The 19,505-nt window shown below is 35.6% G+C and overlaps 1 protein-coding gene and 1 long non-coding RNA gene across 5 annotated transcripts; both read right to left on the reverse strand.

Annotated features, from left to right (window-relative positions):
• LOC109824149 (syntaxin-binding protein 5) lies at positions 637-12,572 on the reverse strand. Of its 4 annotated transcripts, none has more exons than XM_020390681.1 (12): positions 12,451-12,572; positions 10,494-10,609; positions 9,926-10,010; positions 8,419-8,472; positions 6,513-6,604; positions 6,327-6,430; positions 5,216-5,291; positions 2,446-2,899; positions 1,680-2,015; positions 1,342-1,548; positions 1,168-1,266; positions 637-822 (listed from the first exon to the last, which is right to left on the reverse strand). In XM_020390681.1, exons 1-12 carry the CDS (start codon positions 12,493-12,495, stop codon positions 652-654), a joined length of 1,839 nt encoding a protein of 612 aa, XP_020246270.1. In that variant the 5' UTR covers positions 12,496-12,572; the 3' UTR covers positions 637-651. The 4 variants fall into 4 exon arrangements, with proteins under 4 accessions (XP_020246270.1, XP_020246277.1, XP_020246291.1 ...); XM_020390688.1 differs by lacking the exon at positions 12,451-12,572 and adding an exon at positions 12,356-12,436; XM_020390695.1 differs by having other exon boundaries at positions 741-822; positions 1,203-1,266.
• On the reverse strand, positions 17,933-19,247 carry LOC109842382. The gene is made up of 4 exons (XR_002247315.1): positions 19,166-19,247; positions 18,983-19,032; positions 18,381-18,611; positions 17,933-18,173 (listed from the first exon to the last, which is right to left on the reverse strand). It is a non-coding gene; the product is annotated as an uncharacterized LOC109842382 (long non-coding RNA).

The raw sequence follows: 19,505 nt of genomic DNA on the forward strand, positions 1-19,505 counted from the left end.
TCGAACGCCTAGTCCGCCTAGCACCTTCTGTAACATTGCGTAAACCAAATACAAACAACATCAAGTTCGAAAATAGTAGCAAAAGGAGCATTCAATGAACCTCCTGAACCACATTACAAAGACAAGAGGTGGCGATAATTCCAAGTGCTCTTGCTTCCCTTTAGTAGATGGCAGAGGGGGCTGAGGCATCAGGAGTCGGGATTCTCTAATCAAAAGGAAGAACAAGACAAGAAGAGTCTTTACGAAAAGATCCGGCTAATAAAACTGATTGGAAATTGTTAAGCAGCAAATTTGGAAAGCAGGTCTTTGGTAACTGGAAATCCAAACCCACATCACTGATGAAAAACAATTATGGGAAGACTCTAGTGACCGGCTAAAATGATCGCTTACTGTTTTATTCTAGGTACTAGATAATGTTTTCTAATGAAACATGCTTCTTTAAAAAAAAAAAATCCTGCATAATAATGCTTGAAAAAACACAAGACTGTGGCACTTCTTACGATTTTCCTCTCCTTTTCCAGTATTCTTCTTATCGATAGTAAGTTGACATGAACTCTTAAATCTCCCATCAAGTGGAACATTCTTCTTACGATAGTAATTTGACATGAACTCTTAAATCTCCCATCAAGTGGAACAAATGAAAATGTACAGTTATAAAAAAGAAAAGAAAAAGAAAATGTACAGAATCCTTTTTAGTGTAACAGTACATATATTCAAGGAAATTATATGAATATGGTAAAAAAAATCACCTTCATGTTTAGTTTCACTCACTACGTGAAAACTTGATTCGCTTGCGCTCCCACGAAGCTTATAGATGCGAACCTACATAATAACATGAACCAAAATGAAGTATCTACACATGCTGATTAATGACTCCAAAAGGAAAAAAGGTGATCTGCACTTAAATACACCGAAGTTTATGTTATTTTTAACTTTGATACCCAAAGTTTCTTTTTGCCCAAAAAAGGCCCTAAAGTTCAACGACATTCAACTTTGGTACCCCCAAAATGACTTATCAGGGGTATCAAAGGTATAAACTTTTTTGACATTGGGGTGCTTTTTGGGCAAAGAAAAACTTTGGGGTATCAAAGTTGAAGATGGTGTAAACTTTGGGGTATTTAAGTGTAAATAACTCAAAAGAAAAGGAATACAAAAAACTGCTCTAACCAGACCACACTCGTTGCCAACAGCCAAATTCATACTTGTGGGACAAAACTCCAGTGCAGATACTGAACCACTTTGGCCATCCACCTCAGTACCTGGTACCTGAAACTCAATGAAAATAAATTAATTCCTTCATTACGTCTTTAAAGAATTTATTCACAGGATAGGATAACTAACCTTCCCTTCTAACAGAAACATGAGTTTGAGGATAGGACATGTAGCGTTCCATATCCTCACACATCCATCTTGGTAACCCGATATGTATATTCTTTCTGCTTCATTATCTATCGCTATGAATGATTCACTGGGGACTCCACCTGTCAAAGGCCACCTTGTTCCAGCAGATAGGGTAGGTGTGGTTGCATATCCCTTAGCAGCAGATTTCTACATGGACAGAAAAGAATAACCAATGAAATAAGAATGAGATTTATCATTTAGGAGGAAAAAAGGTGGGACAATAGACTGAAGACTCTGAGTTGGCCTTTATACTGGCATGTATATTGAAAAAGAAATACCGTAAGCAGTTTCTTTGAAGAATCTCCGTCTGGCTGTATTAAACAGATCTTTGTAACAGTAATACAAGGGTCAATAGTTGGTACTGCAACTGGAAACTTTTCAGCTTGCAGATGAACTTTCCCATCCTCACTTTTCAAGACCGGCAACATAGCACCATCATATACATTTACTTGTCCAGGGTTGGTCAATACAAAAAGTGCAGCAGCTGAATTGTGCTCTGTAGCCCCAGCACTAGGAATCAGAATCATATCTGCAAATGATCCATTAAGGTTTAGGTCCGCCCGTGAGATGCATCTCAAAGAATCTATTCCATGAGACCACTCCAGATCCAGAACCTGCAAGAGACAACTAACGGTTAGGAGTTCAAACAAATGTTGCTCTTTCAACAAAAAGGTGTAAAGTATCACCGTCCAAAGAGCAAAGCTTCTTTTTCAAATAATCCAAAGAACATAACTTCTTTTTTAAGCCGTTCAATGTGTCCATCCGATGATAGAAAATATAATGACATTATCTCGCACATAGTGGAGATGAGGTTATACCCCCCTTATTTAGGGACAATCTTTAAAAAAGAAAAAAGAAAAAAGAAACACGGAAAACCATCGACCTACAAAAGTTGGAGACAATGTATCCCACTTTCTGTACCATTGGAGGGTCACATCCAATATTCACAAAATAAGAGGGGAGGCAATAGTAGTAAGAAAGAGAGGAAGAAAAGTAAAGGGAAAAAAAGAGGGGGAAAACAGCACGCAGAACGAATAGACTAACCGTTAAAACTTCTTCAGACCCCATATCATCTCCACCATAGATTAGAAGTTGCCCTCCTCTATCATCTGCTTTTGCATTGGGAGACCACTTTAAGACAATGACAGGAAGCCTCCGACTTCCAGAAGCCAACTGCAACTTCACGACAGCTTTAGATGATGATCCCGCTTGTTGCTTTTTAGAGAAGTCTGAAGATATGTCCCATAATAATATATCTCCATTAATATAACCCACAGCAAGTATAGATCCAGAATTAGATGCCCAGCATAGAGAGCAAATTTCCTTCTCTTCTTCGTATTCAACTGCAGTGCTCTCAAGTTCATTTCCATCTTCGGTTTGATGATCAACACTTCCCTCACCCTTCAACTGAAGTTCAGTGTACCCCCTAACTGAAACAACATGGCCTTCCAGAACATCCCAGAGAATAAGCAGGCCATTCTCATATGCAATCAGAACTCTGCAGTAAAATAATTAACAAGTGCCAGATGTTTGAATATGTATGCAGGGTACACAGATATGCATGTAGAGATGCATATGCACACACACGCACACACATATATCTACAGGAGAAGAAATCTTTGTCATTTATGTTGGAAAAATTGTTCATCCTGAAAACCCCCTATAGTAAAAAATTGCATTAAAAATTCATTTCTTCTGGAGGACAAAAATAAAATATTAACTCCAACAGTTAAGAAAGAACATACAATAGATATTGGTCCTTATAAGTTGGCATACAATATATGATGTCTCTTCAGTCTGCATTAGCATGGACTACAGGAAATTGCAAGTGCTCAGATAACAAGTATGAGAGAGAACACATCACACCACCATAACTGCAAAATTTTGCTCGTGTCACTAATTTAAATGTCAATTGATGTTGATATGCAATTTCCTTTTGTTATTTCTCAATTTTGTCCATGGACTGCTTGATTTTAAGGCAAAAGGTCTAGTTTGTCCCCATATAATAGTAACATATGCTTAGCAATATCAGCAAATTGTGTTGTTGGCGATAGAAGATCCACATTCCCCATCCTAAAGTTTTGGGTCCCACAATAATCAGAAATCAGTCTCAATTATTGGTTTATACGATAATTCACGTCTCTAAATATCATCTCCAATTGCCACATGGCAAAGAGAAGCGAGGAAATTCCAGCCCATATTGTTGGATCTCATGAGATCATGGGTCCCATGAGATCGTGACAGATAAAATGCAATTTCAAAAGTTTTTCATTCTTCATTTGCAACTTGAAATGTTGAGGTCTCATTCAGTGTTCTCATTGTTCCAAGGGCTGGAAGAATCAAATATCACCTTATGGAAGTAGAACGCTAGTGTGCATCTTACAGAAGCATTATATGTAACGTAATCCAGCAGAAACCAAACAGTTCATATTTACAGATAACATGTAAAAGAACGAAGAATGACTATCAATTTTGATATTTGAACTTCTTTCTTGTTGAACACTTTGAGGTGAGCCACTGTTTCGTCAGAGGTTGTTCTCCTTGCATATTTTGGCTGGAGGTCATCTTGATTTCTATTCTTCTACCAAGCTTTTGTAAAGTCATTACTGAACAAGGATGGAATTCTAGATATGAATTCTGATGTCTTCTGGTCAAACAAACAAGAACCGACCTTCTCTTAATTTAAAGATTCCAGATCAAAAAAGGACCAATAAATAATACAGAGCATGCAATGATTGACTAAATTGTTTTATATTTTAATTTATTTGTCTATGAGATAAAGTGAGTCTCATTAAGATTTCGTCTTTGTCTATTAGTTAGGGGTTTCCTATAGAAGGCTGTGTGTGACTAAAATTGTTTGGCTTTGTTTTGATGAACTGATTTCTTAGACTGCATGAATCAATTGATTTCATTAATGACTTGAGAGAATATCTGACGCACTCTGTTTTCTTCTATTTCCCCAAATATCTTCTTCAAATTTGTTTCCTTCAACTTTCTAATTATAGAAGACATCACTAAAAAGAAAGAGCCCGAGAAGGGGGAAATGAAAAAATCAAAAGGCAATAGGAGGTGAAACCCAGAAGCCTTCTTGAAGATTTGAACTAGATGAAGACTAAACCATCTCGAAGACCCTACAACAATCAGAGCCATAAAGGTGAAAATCAAAGCCAGTCAAACTAAGCAATAAGGAGTAGGGCTTTCATTGTGATGAAAGAATGAATCAAGTTTGATGAGTTGAGCCGTTGATTACCAATTGAGTGTGTTCCTGGACTCTCCTCTTTTGCTAAACTTTCCAACTACCCAGTCATACAGAAAACAGTTCTCTGTTAGCATTATTTACACTAAGCTTGTTGCTAATAACAACTGTGCATTTTGCAAATTACCTATCACAAAATAGTCTGTCAACTCCAGTGTTGCATTTCTTTCATTCATCTTTAAGGTTTTTCTCTTCGGGTTTTACCTTGTGCATTGACAATTCTAATTTGAGCAATAATAAATAATATACATTTGCCAATACAAATATTACTGTAGAGAAGACGTGAGACAAATCAAATCTTGATGTTGATAGAGTTAATTTCAAAGAGAAAAGGTGATAGAAAGAGTTTGATTTGTATTTTCTGGTAAAGAAATTTCCAGGCGAGTAAAATAATATGCAGCAGGCGCATTCTGTCCAGAAAAAAAATCCAGTTAACAATTAGTAGGGTATATTCAACCCATCAAAAGCATAATAGATTGACTAAAAAATCATGCTAATGAGTAGTGGTCATAATGAAGACATCAGAACCTCATGAGAACAAGTGACACTTATACCTACCTTGTGCCAGAACTAGAAGGCTGTGGCAAAATTCCAACTATGGATTGATAATTAGGACATGGAATGCCAGCTGATTCTGTGAAGGAGAAATTAAGCTCAAATTCAGAATTAAAAAAATGAATAGAAAATAGCATAAAATGCATTAAATTACTAAAAGGTCAAAGACATTTTAAAAAATACAGATTCATGCCACCGCAGCTACTTGATGCAGATGGTTGATGAACAAGCCATGATAAATGGAAAGAAATATTTATCCATTTATGTAATTCCAATAAATTTGAATTAACATATTGGAAGATGTGCTCAGAGCACATGAGCAGGATTACGCCACTGTTAGTCTACAAAGCAAATGAATGGGATGACATGAAAAATTAAAAGAAAAGCAAACCTATGGTAGAAGTAGGGATCACGTAACTACATAGTGTAAGAACCACTCAAAGATAGATAAACTATAGAAAAGGTAAATTTAAAGAAACATGCAATCAACGAACCAAAATGGCTTAAGCAGACCATTATGAACAGCTAACTTGTGGGTATCGGGTGCTCTAGCTGCCAAAAGACTTGAGCCCACAATCAAACAAGTTGAACCCTTCAAAGCAAGGAAAGTTCATCATGAACAGTTATGAGCACACCTTCCTTTGACGCATATTTGACCATTGTTGATTCACAGGTTGATATAATTGCAAATTCATTGGATAATATACGTGAAGAAATTGTTAATAATTCAAACATTTTTAACACCTGTTGTTCATCTATATGGATACATTTGGTTAGATCAAGAAGTCACCGAATTTGGAAAATAACAACATTTATTCAAGAAACCGGAAGATAGATCTAAGTTGGTACAATACCAATGAGAAAAAACATCCATTTGGGTCTATTATGCAAGTTTACTTCCAGTCTTGACTGCATAATGAAAAAAATTGAACATCTGATTAATGTGTTACTAACAATCACACTTACTTTGGTGATTTGACTAAACTGCAAGGTGAATGGATAATGAGGATAAAAATAGTGAATAGAATCAAAACTAAAGAAAACTCCGGATTTAAATAAAAAAAATAAAGGTGGAGGAATTGATATATTTTGACAATCAAGGAAAAGAAACTACCAATTATGGTCCTTGCAGGAATACTATATGGCAAGCTCAAAAGCTTTCCTTCTTCAGAATTGTATCTCAATACAGACATTAAACCATTCTCATCTCCAATATACCTAAATTCAATCAAAAAGGATTTTGTAAAGCTGGTAGCTAAGAAAGAAGAACAAACAAAATCATTCCATTTACAAACCGCACATCAAACAGGTGCCATGAATTACAGCAAAAGCAGTTATGTTTGTCTCCCATTGCAAAGAATAAACTAATTGCCTGCATTCCAGGTTCCACACCTGCCAAGGCCAAGGAGATATTTGATAAGGAACATTACTACAGATGAGCTACAACCAAAGCATAAATTAGTCAATCTATTTTCCTTAGAATAGAGATTTCATGTAAAATAAGATACAAGGTGGCGAATATATAAAACGTATTTCCAGCACAACATAATCTGTGAAATAGCTAGAATGGCAAATTCCTTCATAGTTGGTTCTTGTTTTCTAAGAAACAAGTAATTTGCATGTGTTTAAAGATCACTATTAGGATTTTATTCTTCTTGCCCAGTTGAATTCCACCACTTGCTATTAAAATAACATTCCCAATAGTTTGAGTCCTGCTACGAGTGACTTCGATAGTAAATAACATGCTCCTAGAAATGTTGTTACTTTCTGAAGAGAAAAAATATACCCATAAATGGCTAAATTTGCATTAGAGCAAAAGAACTTTTTAAAAACTAATGTTACAAGTGTTATTGAGAATCCCCTGAATACGTAAATGATCAAAGCACAAATGATCAAGGCACAGAAGGAATAAATGACAAACAAAAAGAGACACGTCTATATAATGGGTTTCAGCCTTTTGGCTTACATCTAGGGTTGACAAAGTTGTCGAGGTTCACTAATAAAATCATGAGTAATCAAAGTTCGAGGAGCTATCAAACTTTAATCCCTAATACACCCCAAATCTCACGTACAAATAAATGTGTTTGCTTTCTCTCTTGATGTATAGGGCTGCACTGAATTCCAATATATAGACATTGAGCACAAGTTGAAATTGCAAATCTACCAAAACTAAAACTGGACCAAACTGCAGGGGCATTGCCCCTGCACTCTTGATGGGCCCAAGCCTCACCTTCAACCCAAAAACCATAACTAAATTGCCCTTTCTTTATTTTCTTCCGCATTATAATCAAGTTGGGCCACCAATGGATTCATGTGAGAGAATTCAGGACACAGAAAATAACATGGATACCCTTCATAAAACAAAATTTATCTACAATACCAACAATTTTTTATGCCCCTGGAGTCTCAGGCACCTTTTTTTTATTTTGTTCCTTCAAGACTCGATATACTTTATATACAATGAATTTGCCAAGTACAGAGAAAAGCCATGGGCATCAATGCTGAAAAGAAAGCAAGGAAATGGAGGAATCAATAAAGTTATGACAAGAGCAGAGTATAAGAAGTATGTTACGATAATGAATCAAGTACAGTTTCACCTCCATATGCCTGACCAGCTCGAGAAACACCCACCCTTTACGATCACCGACAAAGGCACAAAAGAAGAGGTTACGGAAGTTAGAGAGGCAGTGTCAAAATAAGATGCAAAGCCAAGTGATCTTAAATATGTCTCGGCCACAACACAATTATATGCCTCAGTTGCCAAGAGTACATCAAAGTCTGGCTTCTTGCAGTTCTAAACACAAAAGTGACACCACAAGAATAAACAGTAGCCAATAGAAAAAGATAACCTACAAGTCAGCAGCTCAACCAATGAAATATTACACACAAATCCAACATCATACACGACACATGCAGACCCAACTCACTAAACAATAAATTCTGGCCCAAGTAATTAAACAACACATGCACATACAAACAAATAATAGGTAAGTATAGGCATGCATACATTGCAAAAGAAAATAATTTTAGAAAGTTGACTGCTTGTTATTTTCCATCAAATGTTTGTTAACTACATAGTACAACATGCATGTAGTTCGAAAATTAGAATAATGCTAATCTACAGGAAGGCCCATGTGCAAATGAAATATGACATAAAATAAACTGTCTAGAATACCGGAACAGGAAGTTCCATTAACGACAATTACCTGGATATCATTATCATTTGATACACCAAGAAGGAACCCACGGTTGTGTAGAAACTGCAGGAAAGGGGAAAAATACAAGGTTAGCCCCAAAACATACAAAATAATAGTAAAAATAGCATTCAAGGACCAAAAACCCAATAAATAACATGTTAGTTATTTCATATGGAAAGCAACTCTTCTGCCAAAAAGGCATTTTGACAATGCATTTAATTCACGGAAGTTCGACTTCTAAACTGCAATGGTTGTATATTACAAGAATGATAGAAATTTTGTTGGGTACCCGTTTGTTTAAAATACGACGGATTGTTTATTTTATTTTCGTAATATGTCATTCTAGAAATTCATCTTGACCCCTACCCTTTTGACCAATAAGATACCGATATCCCTATATACCTACATTTATACACATATAGTGATCTTTTTTCAGAAAGCACCAAGATGAGAACTTTTGTGGGAATGCCATGCTGGGAAATGTCATGGATGATCACCATTGTTGTCTTGGTCATCTCATTCAACCTAGTATAACAATAATATCAAGTGGTTCCAAAATCCAGAATTTCTTTCGCCTTCATAGATGGTTGCCAAAACAAGTTTTTTAGCCACTGAAATAGATATATCATCTGATACTTAGTTAAGAAGCTTGAAATCTCTGAATCTCTTATATTGTTGGAATAAAAAAAACATCAAATGATGTAGGAATTCTTGTAACATATGAATGAAAAAATAATATTGATCTCACATAATTATTAATTTCAATATGTATATAGCCGTGTCCCGGTACCCTATCTTTAACAAATTTCCTGACTCTTATACCCATACTCAAACTCTACTTGTTCCCGTCAATGTGGAACATAGGGTGTGGGAAACCTCACACTACATTGCATCTTGCTTCATATAAGACCAATCCCCATCTTCTCTTAACCCAAGGTTAAATATACTATCAGGTAGGTACAGAGGATACACAAGCATCTGAGAGCCCGTGAAAGATGTCTAACAGTTTGTTGCCACTGTCAGCGCTTTGTCCACCGGCAACTGGCAATGTTCCCTAATAGCTATGTCAACTGATAAAAATGACCATGTATCACACTCTGGAAGCAAATCAGTAAGCTCACCACACAACTGCAGTCAATCTAACTAATGAAGCACACTATTTGCATTAAAAATGTGATTTTCCACAATCACTAAACAAACATTGCAAGATAAAGACTAAACTCCCCTTGCAGCAATAACAATCAACACTTGGGCTGCAATTGATTTGTGGGGAACAAACACATTCTAAGTGTTTTGAAGAGATTGACTACATAAACATTCTCACTCCTAGACATCATATTAGCTCAAGTAAAATGTGGTCTCTATACACTCCAATTTGCCAAGGGGGAAAGAAGTAAAATGTGGCCTCTGCTGATAATGTATTCTAGGGAAAAGAAAAGACCTGCACAACAAATGCTTGAAAAAAATAAGGAAAACAGGCAACCAAATAGAAATCCAATGTTGCAAACTTGCTTACCTCTAAGTTTTTGTAGGGCAACTTCTTAGGGGATATTAGAAGACCCTCAATATTATCACCTCCGATAATTTTTATCCTACCATCCCTGCAAAAGTACAACCAAAATGTATTTTTATTAAAGGAGAATCAAGACACTCAGCAAGTAAGTGCAAAATACTCATGATATTGTCAATTGAACTATATGAGGGCTATGACTTTACTACTTTATTCAATATTCACTCATTGACATAACAAACTGCAACAACTAATCACTGGATATTTCAATTGCGTCAATTCCAGCTTTCATTCCCTTTATGGGGTAAGGATTTTCTCGGAAAGAGTACCAGTCCCTGCCAAACATTAGGCTCTAATTGTGCAGTTTTTCCTTTCTTCAATAAATTAGTTTTATATGCATTACATGTGTCCTCATGTGTCGGGTGCGCACCCTTGTGATGTAAACCAAGCTAGTGGGCAAAGGGCCATGAGAATACATATTTATTTGGCTATTGAAATGACCAAAAATGCACAAACTAGCTTGCAAATGCTTAATTAGGAAGAAAAAGAAAAGAATAAAAAAATCTTATCTCACAGTGTTCCAATTGCTAGAAGTCGTTGGATAGGGTCGAAAGTAAGAATGGATGCTGTATATGGAATGCCATAATGGAGAACAACCTGAAGGTCCAGATTAGTTACGGTCTTAGATCCCTGTTATAAAATACATTCCATGAGAACATTATAAAAGGAGGCCAGCATCCAATGAACATTACAGAAAAGGTAGTATATAGATATATTACACCAAAATGTCCAAAGACTCCAAACATTAGACAAAAAGTTCAAATGAAATCAGTTATCCGCAAATTATTACATAACAGAAACGGCTGATACACAAACGAATATACACAGAAACGATTAATCCATCAAGAAAAATATAGGTACAGAAAGATGACTGCGTAGAGGCGACGAAAGCTTTACCGGGTTTCATACTTCAGCAAGATTATTTGTTTTACTATGCCATCAACAACCCTGCATGGAAGAGGGCATAATCTGCATAGGACGACAGAAGCAAGCATCCGTCTCTTCTCTCTTATTTTCATTTTTACATGTATTATAATTTTTAAAACTTTGACATCCTTTTGGTATTCTTTATATTTAAATTATCTACGATACCGGTCAATTGTTTCATGGTATCATTTAAGAAAAAAGGAATCCAATATCATTATATAAGTTCATATTTCGATGTGTACCAACCATGTTGAATATATGAAACCATCCTTATGATACAAAATTACCACAAAATGGAGATCATGCAACAGCAGACATATAGCTATCTAAAAGGGTAGCCCAGTTCACGAGGCTCCCACCATTGTGGGCTCTAGGGAGGGGCAGATGTATGCAGACTTAGCATGCGAAGAAGCTATTTCGAGGATTTGAACCTATGACCTCCAGGTCACAAGGCAACAACCTTACCGTTGCGCGAAGGCTCACCCTCTAGACATATAGCTATCTAACGTATACATAAATTGGACTAGTATTCTGCTTAAATACCCTAGTTCTGATATTATTACTGAAATCTCGAGGTGCAGGTAATAATCAAAAGCTACTCACAGATTTACAATCCAAATACAGCTATGTCATTACATCAATATAGATACCCATGTAAAGAATAATCTGTCCAACTGGTACACATAACAAACCCCTTTGCAAAAAAAAGAAGGAAATTGCAAAATGAACTCTTGCAACATATAGATTCTGCTATAAATGGGCTTTTACTAGTAACATAACTCGTCTGATCGGAATCTGCCAAGGGTTCCGTCAATGTTAGCCCACACTGTCAACCAGGAGTAGTCAACAAACTGTCCAGTGAGCAGCCCACAAGTATTTCTTTTATGATTGAAAGGATGGAAATGATGGTGGGATCAACACCTTGCTCTAACCCATGTACACATAAGTCTTCAATTAAAACACAATGATTACTATTCAACTATAGGTTATGCTAAAATGTGTTTTTAACACTTTTCCAATATGTAAAATGAATTTTATAGCTTTACTCCCCGGTCATCAACTCTCATGATCAATCTGGTAGATACATTATTTTGCTTATTGGAAACTGTCATCACTTTTCCAATAAGTAAACTACATAGTACATAGATGAAAAAACTTAAGCTCGAGCATTTACTGTGAACTCCCCAACACTTCACAGAACAAGAAAACCTAATGCTGAGCACTTGAACTTAGGTCTACATCAAAATCTAAGCTCTTACGATGACAATCGTTGAACCCTAGATAAAAAAAAGGAAAAAAATCGAGCTTTAACATAGCAAGAGCACTGCAACTATCATCTAAGCGTCCCGAAATCACACACAGAATAAAATCGCTAACTATAAAATCAAACATCGAACTTAAAGCATAAATCTAAATTGATAGAGAACTAAATGAACTCAGGATAATTACTTGGGTCAACAAATTCCACAAGAACAACATGATCGATCCCCACAAATATTAGGTAAAATTGAGAGAGAGAGAAAAAAAAAAGGTGGGGGGGTTACCTTGGGCATGGGTTTGTCTTGGTGGAACAAGCGCTTGCCGAACATTTCGGGGCAACGAATTTTTTTTAGGCCTTTTGATCTTCTCTTTGGATTTCGGGTTGCGACTTTTTCAGCAACGCGTGAGCTTGGCAGCGAACGAAATACAAAGGGCCTTTTTATATTAGTCCCCCGTTTTTAATATTGTGAACTTAGTCTCATAACTCCTGCAAGTGTTATGAATTAGTCCCCCATATTTTGCAACTAGTCCCCAAACCTCTATAATTGTTTTAAAATTAGCACCAGGTTGAAAGAGTTAGGGGATTAATTTCCAAACACAGAGAGGGATTTGGATGGCTAATATCAGAACATGAAGATTTGGGGGATTAATTCAATATTTGGTAGGTTAATTTTAGAATAGGAAGATTGTGAGGGTTAACATCAAAATATTAAACATTTGGGCAACTAATATCGAAAAACCCCAAACAAAAAGTAGGAAGAGGTGAAAATATTAGACGGCGCTTTCGGTGTGGGCTTTGGGAGAGCCTGGGCTCGAGCAATGGCCCGGCCGGCCTGCCTGCACATAACAGTGTTCGTTTTTTTCCCAACGCCCTTTTTTTATTATGATTATTACTTTTTCCTTTTTCCTTTTTCTTTAATTCTAATTTGCTGTTATTTCGAATTAGCCCACCAAGTTTTAACTTGCATCTTTTGAACTTTCAGTGACCTCCTAAGCTTGTTTATCTTACATAATCTTTTGAACTTTCAATGTCTCGCAAACCACACGTCTTTATCCTAAGTTTTAACCTTTTCTCAGAGGATCCACCTAACTATGATTGCAAATAACCTAAATATTCTTGAGAGGAAAATTATCAACTTTTAATTGTTGTTATTTACATGCAACATGCCCATCTTCTAAATTTTGGGTTTTTCTTCTTTTAAGATAGTTTATTAGTTTGCAAATTACATGCACGAAAGTCTGGTGTGAAGCATTTGAAGTTCAAGGGATTTGGTGGGACACCACAAGTTGTGCTATGTGAGATAAACAAAGTTTAAAAAATTAATTATTTATGGGTAAACACATTATATGCTCGATTTCAGATCCTCTGCATCTTTGATTATGAAGATATCTAACAATCAACGTAGACGAATCATATATTTCCATTAAACGAGTTTTATAACTATACAACAGTTTGTATAATTTATGTGAACAAATATCATTTATTTTTATAACTATATAATAGCAGGGTCGTACCTAGGAATTTTGGGGCCCAAGGCGAAATATTGGATGAGGCCTAAGTGATACAACTCATAATACAATTTATCTCATTCTTCTTACCTTTTGAGCGGCAAAATTACATATTATTTTCAATATCTTGTAACATGGTCGATCTTAAATAAGATTTTAGTAATTTTAATTTTGAAAAACTTCTTTCAGCGGAAGCAACTGTTACGAGTATAGTCAATAGTACACGATAAGCAATACAAGTATTTAGAAAATAATCTAACCACTTTATATAGTTCAACACTTCAATTGGACTATTAATCTCTATTTTTAAAATTTCCCCAAGCACTCTCAATTCTGAAAACAAATCAAGTCCATTAATATCTAAATGTTCATCATGTTTTAGTGCATTTTCGAGATTAAGATAATATGCTTTCAATTCAATATAATCTAAAGCTTTTAATTTTTTCAAATCAAACAAAAAACCAAATTTTTTTTCATACGTTTTAAATTGTTCAAACCTACTTTCAATTGAGCCAAGCGATTTATCAACTATGTATAGAAATATTTAATACAAAAAGATTCTTCAGCGTTAAATGTTGTTTCATTACCAATATTTCATCAAATTATTTTTTTCTATGAATTTTACGTTTTTCACAAAATATAGGTTGTACGTCATTTAATTAGCAAGTTCTTTAGTTGAATTCAAAGCAGATATAAAAGCATTTTGTCTATAATTTTCTAAATATACAATAAGACCCTTTAATTGATCTATGACAATATCAATATGCATATATTTAGATTGTAAGATTTTACTAACTGAATTAACAGCAAACAATATGTCATACCAAATATTCATAGCTATTAAGAATTCAAAATTTTCAATCTCATAAGTTGCTAAGCTATTAACTTCACTTTTTATCTTTGGATCTTCACTTTTTAAATAGGGTTAGCTTTATGCTTAAATAACTAAGTTACATATATTATATATATGGGTGGGTGGGCCTTATCCAACTTGGGGCCCAAGGCAAAGGCCTTAGTTGCCTTATGCTAGGGCCGACCTTGTATAATAGTCTGTATAATTCATCATCTACGGCTTACACGCATGGTCCGGAAGAGTCTAGATTCTCTAAAATGTTGATTCGGATAACAAAAACGTAGGATTAAAATAAATCATTAATTTATGACTAAACACATTATATACTTGATTTCGGATACTCCGCATCTTTGATTATAAAGATATCCAACAATCTATAATGTGGACCAATCGATATCTTTTCATTAAACGAGTTTTGTAACTGAACAATAGTTTGTGTAATTTATACGAACAAATATCATTTATTTTTACAACTATACAATAGTTTTTAGGGAAAAATGTTTCAAGGCCCCTAAAAAAAGATCCAGATGTGGCATAGTCCCACCAATTATTTCCATTAGCATTTAGCCCCAAAAAAGTGTGAAAAATATGGCTCAGTCCCAAAAGCCCATTTGTATACATGTATTAGGTGTATTTTGACCAACCTATCTAAAATGCCCTCATCTCTCACCCAGGAAATCTTCCTCTTAACCTATGGAGCTGGTGATCTGCCATCATAAATATTTGGCATCCAGTGGGTCCTCCTCTGCCGTCCCCTTCGCCCTCCTCCGCTCCGCCGCCACCTCCTCCTCGACTCCCACGTCACCCTCCTCCACCTCTTCCGCCTCGCCGTCGGCCCTCCGTCAAGAGGTCGAGGATCAACTTCTCTAAGCTGATGCAGTGGCTCGCCTTCTTCGGCGCGTTCGTCCTCCTCCACAAGTGGATCGGCCTGCTCTCCCTGCCCGTCTTCCTCTTCTCTGGCTTTGTCTCCTACGCCTCTAGATCTCAGCCACAGGTAGGTAGTTATCAACGAGGTAAAATGTGGGGGGTTTGGGGCTTTTTGTTGTATGAAGGCATGGTTTCATTGATAAGATGATAGTTTTGAATGAAGACTTGAAGTTTGACACAGAAAGAATGAAGGCCCATATGCCCAATTCAATTTGTTCTTTGTTCTTTGTTCTTTTTTTTTAGCTGTGCATTTTGGATACTTGAACGAATTTTATGTGAAATTTGGGATCTTATTGATACTTTGTAGCTTTTTGTGGTTTTTGTCAAGGTTCATAACAAGTTTGTCTCTGTTTTATCTTGACATTTTAATTATTTTCTCTCTCTTTATTTGGTGATGACACCTTTTTTTATGCAATATGCTCATTTGAGTAGAATTCACACATTAGAATGAAATCTGTGTTTTATCGCACAAATTGTTTTGGTTAATTAATAGACTTAATGGTTTGTAAGTTTGATTAAATGCATATGCATTTATATATCCTTGTTTTGAGAGAAGCATGATATATATATATATATCCTTGTAAAAGGTGTTTTTCTTTGCCTGTTACAGTTTGTGAACTACTTTAGAAATGCTGACATTGAACATATATGCAGATCATGAACTATTTATGTGAAACACAACATAGTTTAGATGACTTATATTTTCTTTTCTGATGCTTTTCACAGAGCTTGTAGGTTCTTCCTTTTGTTAGAAACATTACGATGAGTTACAAGGAGTTGTGTGCGAGCATTAATGTTCGTATGAATGCAATGCAAAATTTCAAGATCAAATATTTGTTTGGGTTTTTGGTTAGGGGGTTGAGGAGGTTGGGGGACTAGGAGGGGGCAAAGATGGTTGAGAGGGATTATGAGGAGTGGGATGTCCATAGGAAGTGGGGGTAGGTTGAGGAGGGGGAGGAGGAGATGGGGTTGTAGGTGTTTGATGAAATGCCCAAGTAACTTAGGTTTTTCATTTATTTTTTTCTAGGAGTTGGACACAATATTACATTCTGAGCCGCCACCAGAACCAAAGTATCAGCTGCGAAGATCAAGCTCAGCTTCTTTCTAAAGAATGCATGTATACTAAATTGTGTAGATTTGCATGGAGATTGGAGTGGTTTCTGTAAGATATTTGTATACTAAATAATATCAGCTGCAAGAATGTAAGAAATTTTGTGTAATGTACTTGTTTAGTTGAGGTATTCTGTTTATGTATCCTGTTAATTATTTTGGTACTATAATAACTTTCAGCTTAAAAAGTAAGTGTTGAAAAGGTAAACCGTCAGACGAAAATGTTGACTCTAACATGAGCATGTTAACTTTCACTTGAAAACGTTAAATCTTAATTGAACATGTTAACTTTTAACCGTACATGTTAACTTTCAGCCGAACATGTTAACTTTCAACTGAACATGTTAACTTTCACTAGAATATGTTAACTCTTATCTGAAGATGTTAACTTCAAGCTCTACATGTTAACATATAGCTCAACATGTTAACTTCCACGTTAATAATGTTAACATTCAGGCAGATATGTAGTTTTTTTTCATTTGAACCTATTAAAAATATGTTGTATCAAAACAAAATGTAGATATATGGTGGCAAAATACCATAAATACAATAACATGTGTAGTTTTCCATCCACACCAAGACAAAGCATTGCATTTATGATGATGATAACACTAGAAAGGAAAACAAAATGATTATATGCTGCTAAAAAGTTGATATTGTTGCAGACTTTTGTAATCTGTAAAGTTTTAAGACTAATCATATGCTTGAAATGAACATGTTAACTTTCACCTGAATGAGTTAACATTCACGGGAACATGTTAGCCTTCCGCTCTTTACGCTAACATTTATTAAAAATGGTTAACTTTCAAATACCCCCAAAGCAAAATAATCATAGAAGACCTAGAACCTCCTCAAACTTTCCCATCTCACATAAGCTACCAACAACAACTAGATACAGATTCCTAGTTGGGGTATGCCCAGACTCTTGCATGTTAACTCTCATCTCTATATGTTAACTTTCAGGTGTATATGTTAACGTTCAGATTTATATGCTAACATTCACGTGAACATGTTAACTATCAGCTGTATATGTTAACTTTCATCTGCATATGTTAACTTTCTTGTGAACATGTTAACTTTCAGCATAATATGTTAACTTTTACTATTACATGTCAGTCTTCTTTATAACATGATAACATGCAACTGAATATGTTAGCTTGTCAAATGTACATGTTACGTATTGGCTTTTCCTATTGACATTCAAGTAAACATGTAGTTTTTCATTTGAACCTGTTAAATATACGTTGTATCAAAACAAAACGTAAATATATAGTGGCAAAAATATCAGAAAATACAATAAGAATAATAAAGGTCAAGCTTGCTGCATTGTTTGTCATCCACATTAACTGTTACATAACTAAACTAATATACACAATACAGACATGCACACATGTTTTGGTTCAACCAATCATTTTTTAGAATAGCTTTCTCCTATCCTTATCAAATGTCTCTGCTTGATTCTTCTGTTGACATCCTTCTATTAGAAGTTCAGCTGCTAGCCTGGCACGGATGACATCATACTCAGCATCGGGAGTAGTTACATAATTCGTATCAACCCCATGGATTATAGCCTTCATATATAACGGAACGAAAATTTCACAATCAAAACTGCATGATATAAAGTAGCAAGCTAGTTAGATATATGATACTGTATAAATGAAAAAGATTAAATTTGTGAATTACTAACATTCCAGTCTGTTGCTCTGATATAATTTTAAAGTTTTACATAACAAAATGATGGTGAACAAATAAAATTAATTTATAACTTCAACATATAAATTTAAATAATTACTCCAAGCAAGGTATATATCTTACTGTTCTAGCTTGAGCAGAAAAATTCAGCAACTTTCTGCATGCATTGATTTGCAAACGTTGTTACCTCCTCACTCTGGAAAAGATCGGCAGCTCGCTCAAAGTAGTCCATAGCCTTCTCAATGTCTTGTTCTTTCTCATATAATTCACCAAGTTCCCGCGCACACATGTAACCCTTAGTCAGCATAGCAAGCGCATGACTTTTCAGAACATTTCATAGAGGACTCATTAAATCTAGATCGAGGACACCATAATAATTTCCATATAAGCAGCTAACAGAGGGGTTGTATATATAACATGATCCACAACTAAATAAAAATGCAATTAGCAACATAATGCATATGGAAACAAATATTCTAAATTTTCCACTTAGTTTAAGGTCCAACAAGTACTCTGATCTGCTAATGCATATGGAAACAAATATTCTAAATTTTCCACTTAGTTTAAGGTCCAACAAGTACTCTGATCTGCTACGTTGCAATATCTTGTGACCATATTTAATCTGCCGATCTCCAAAAAGAGATTTACAACTTGGTTTAGGGAATTAGCAGCATCTGCCTAAGACATGAGAAATAATATCAACAGACCTTTAAGTGAGAACAAACCTTTAAGTGACAATTCACTAATTTGATGTACACGACACCAGCTCTCTCCCCTAAGCCAAATACATCAAAATTTTTTTTTTAAATTAATTAATAATTGAACCAATAAAAAGACTGGAAACTCTAGAATCCCCTAATCATTTGGATGATCGTGATTCAAACCGACCGAAACAAACAAATTCTTACAGTTCTTGGCGAGCTTGAAGCAATTGGCGGCCTTCTCGTACAAATCGACGGCTTCATCGGTTTTGGATCCAAAAAATGATCGTAATGCAAATGTTAGTAGCATGCATTTGTAATTGTAGCAGTTACTATCGAAAAGCTAAAAAAGAAACTCACTTGGGCATTTCATCAAACACCTACAACCTTCATCTCCTCCTCCCCCTCCTCAACCTCCACCCACTTCCCATGGACATCCCACTCCTCATAATCCCTCTCGACCATCTTCGCCCCCTCCTCGTCCCCCAACCTCCTCAACCCCCTAACCAAAAACCCAAACAAGTACTCGTTCGGCACACACCCACCT

The sequence above is a fragment of the Asparagus officinalis genome, chromosome 1 (genome assembly GCF_001876935.1).
Source record: "Asparagus officinalis chromosome 1, Aspof.V1, whole genome shotgun sequence".
NCBI lineage: Eukaryota > Viridiplantae > Streptophyta > Magnoliopsida > Asparagales > Asparagaceae > Asparagus > Asparagus officinalis.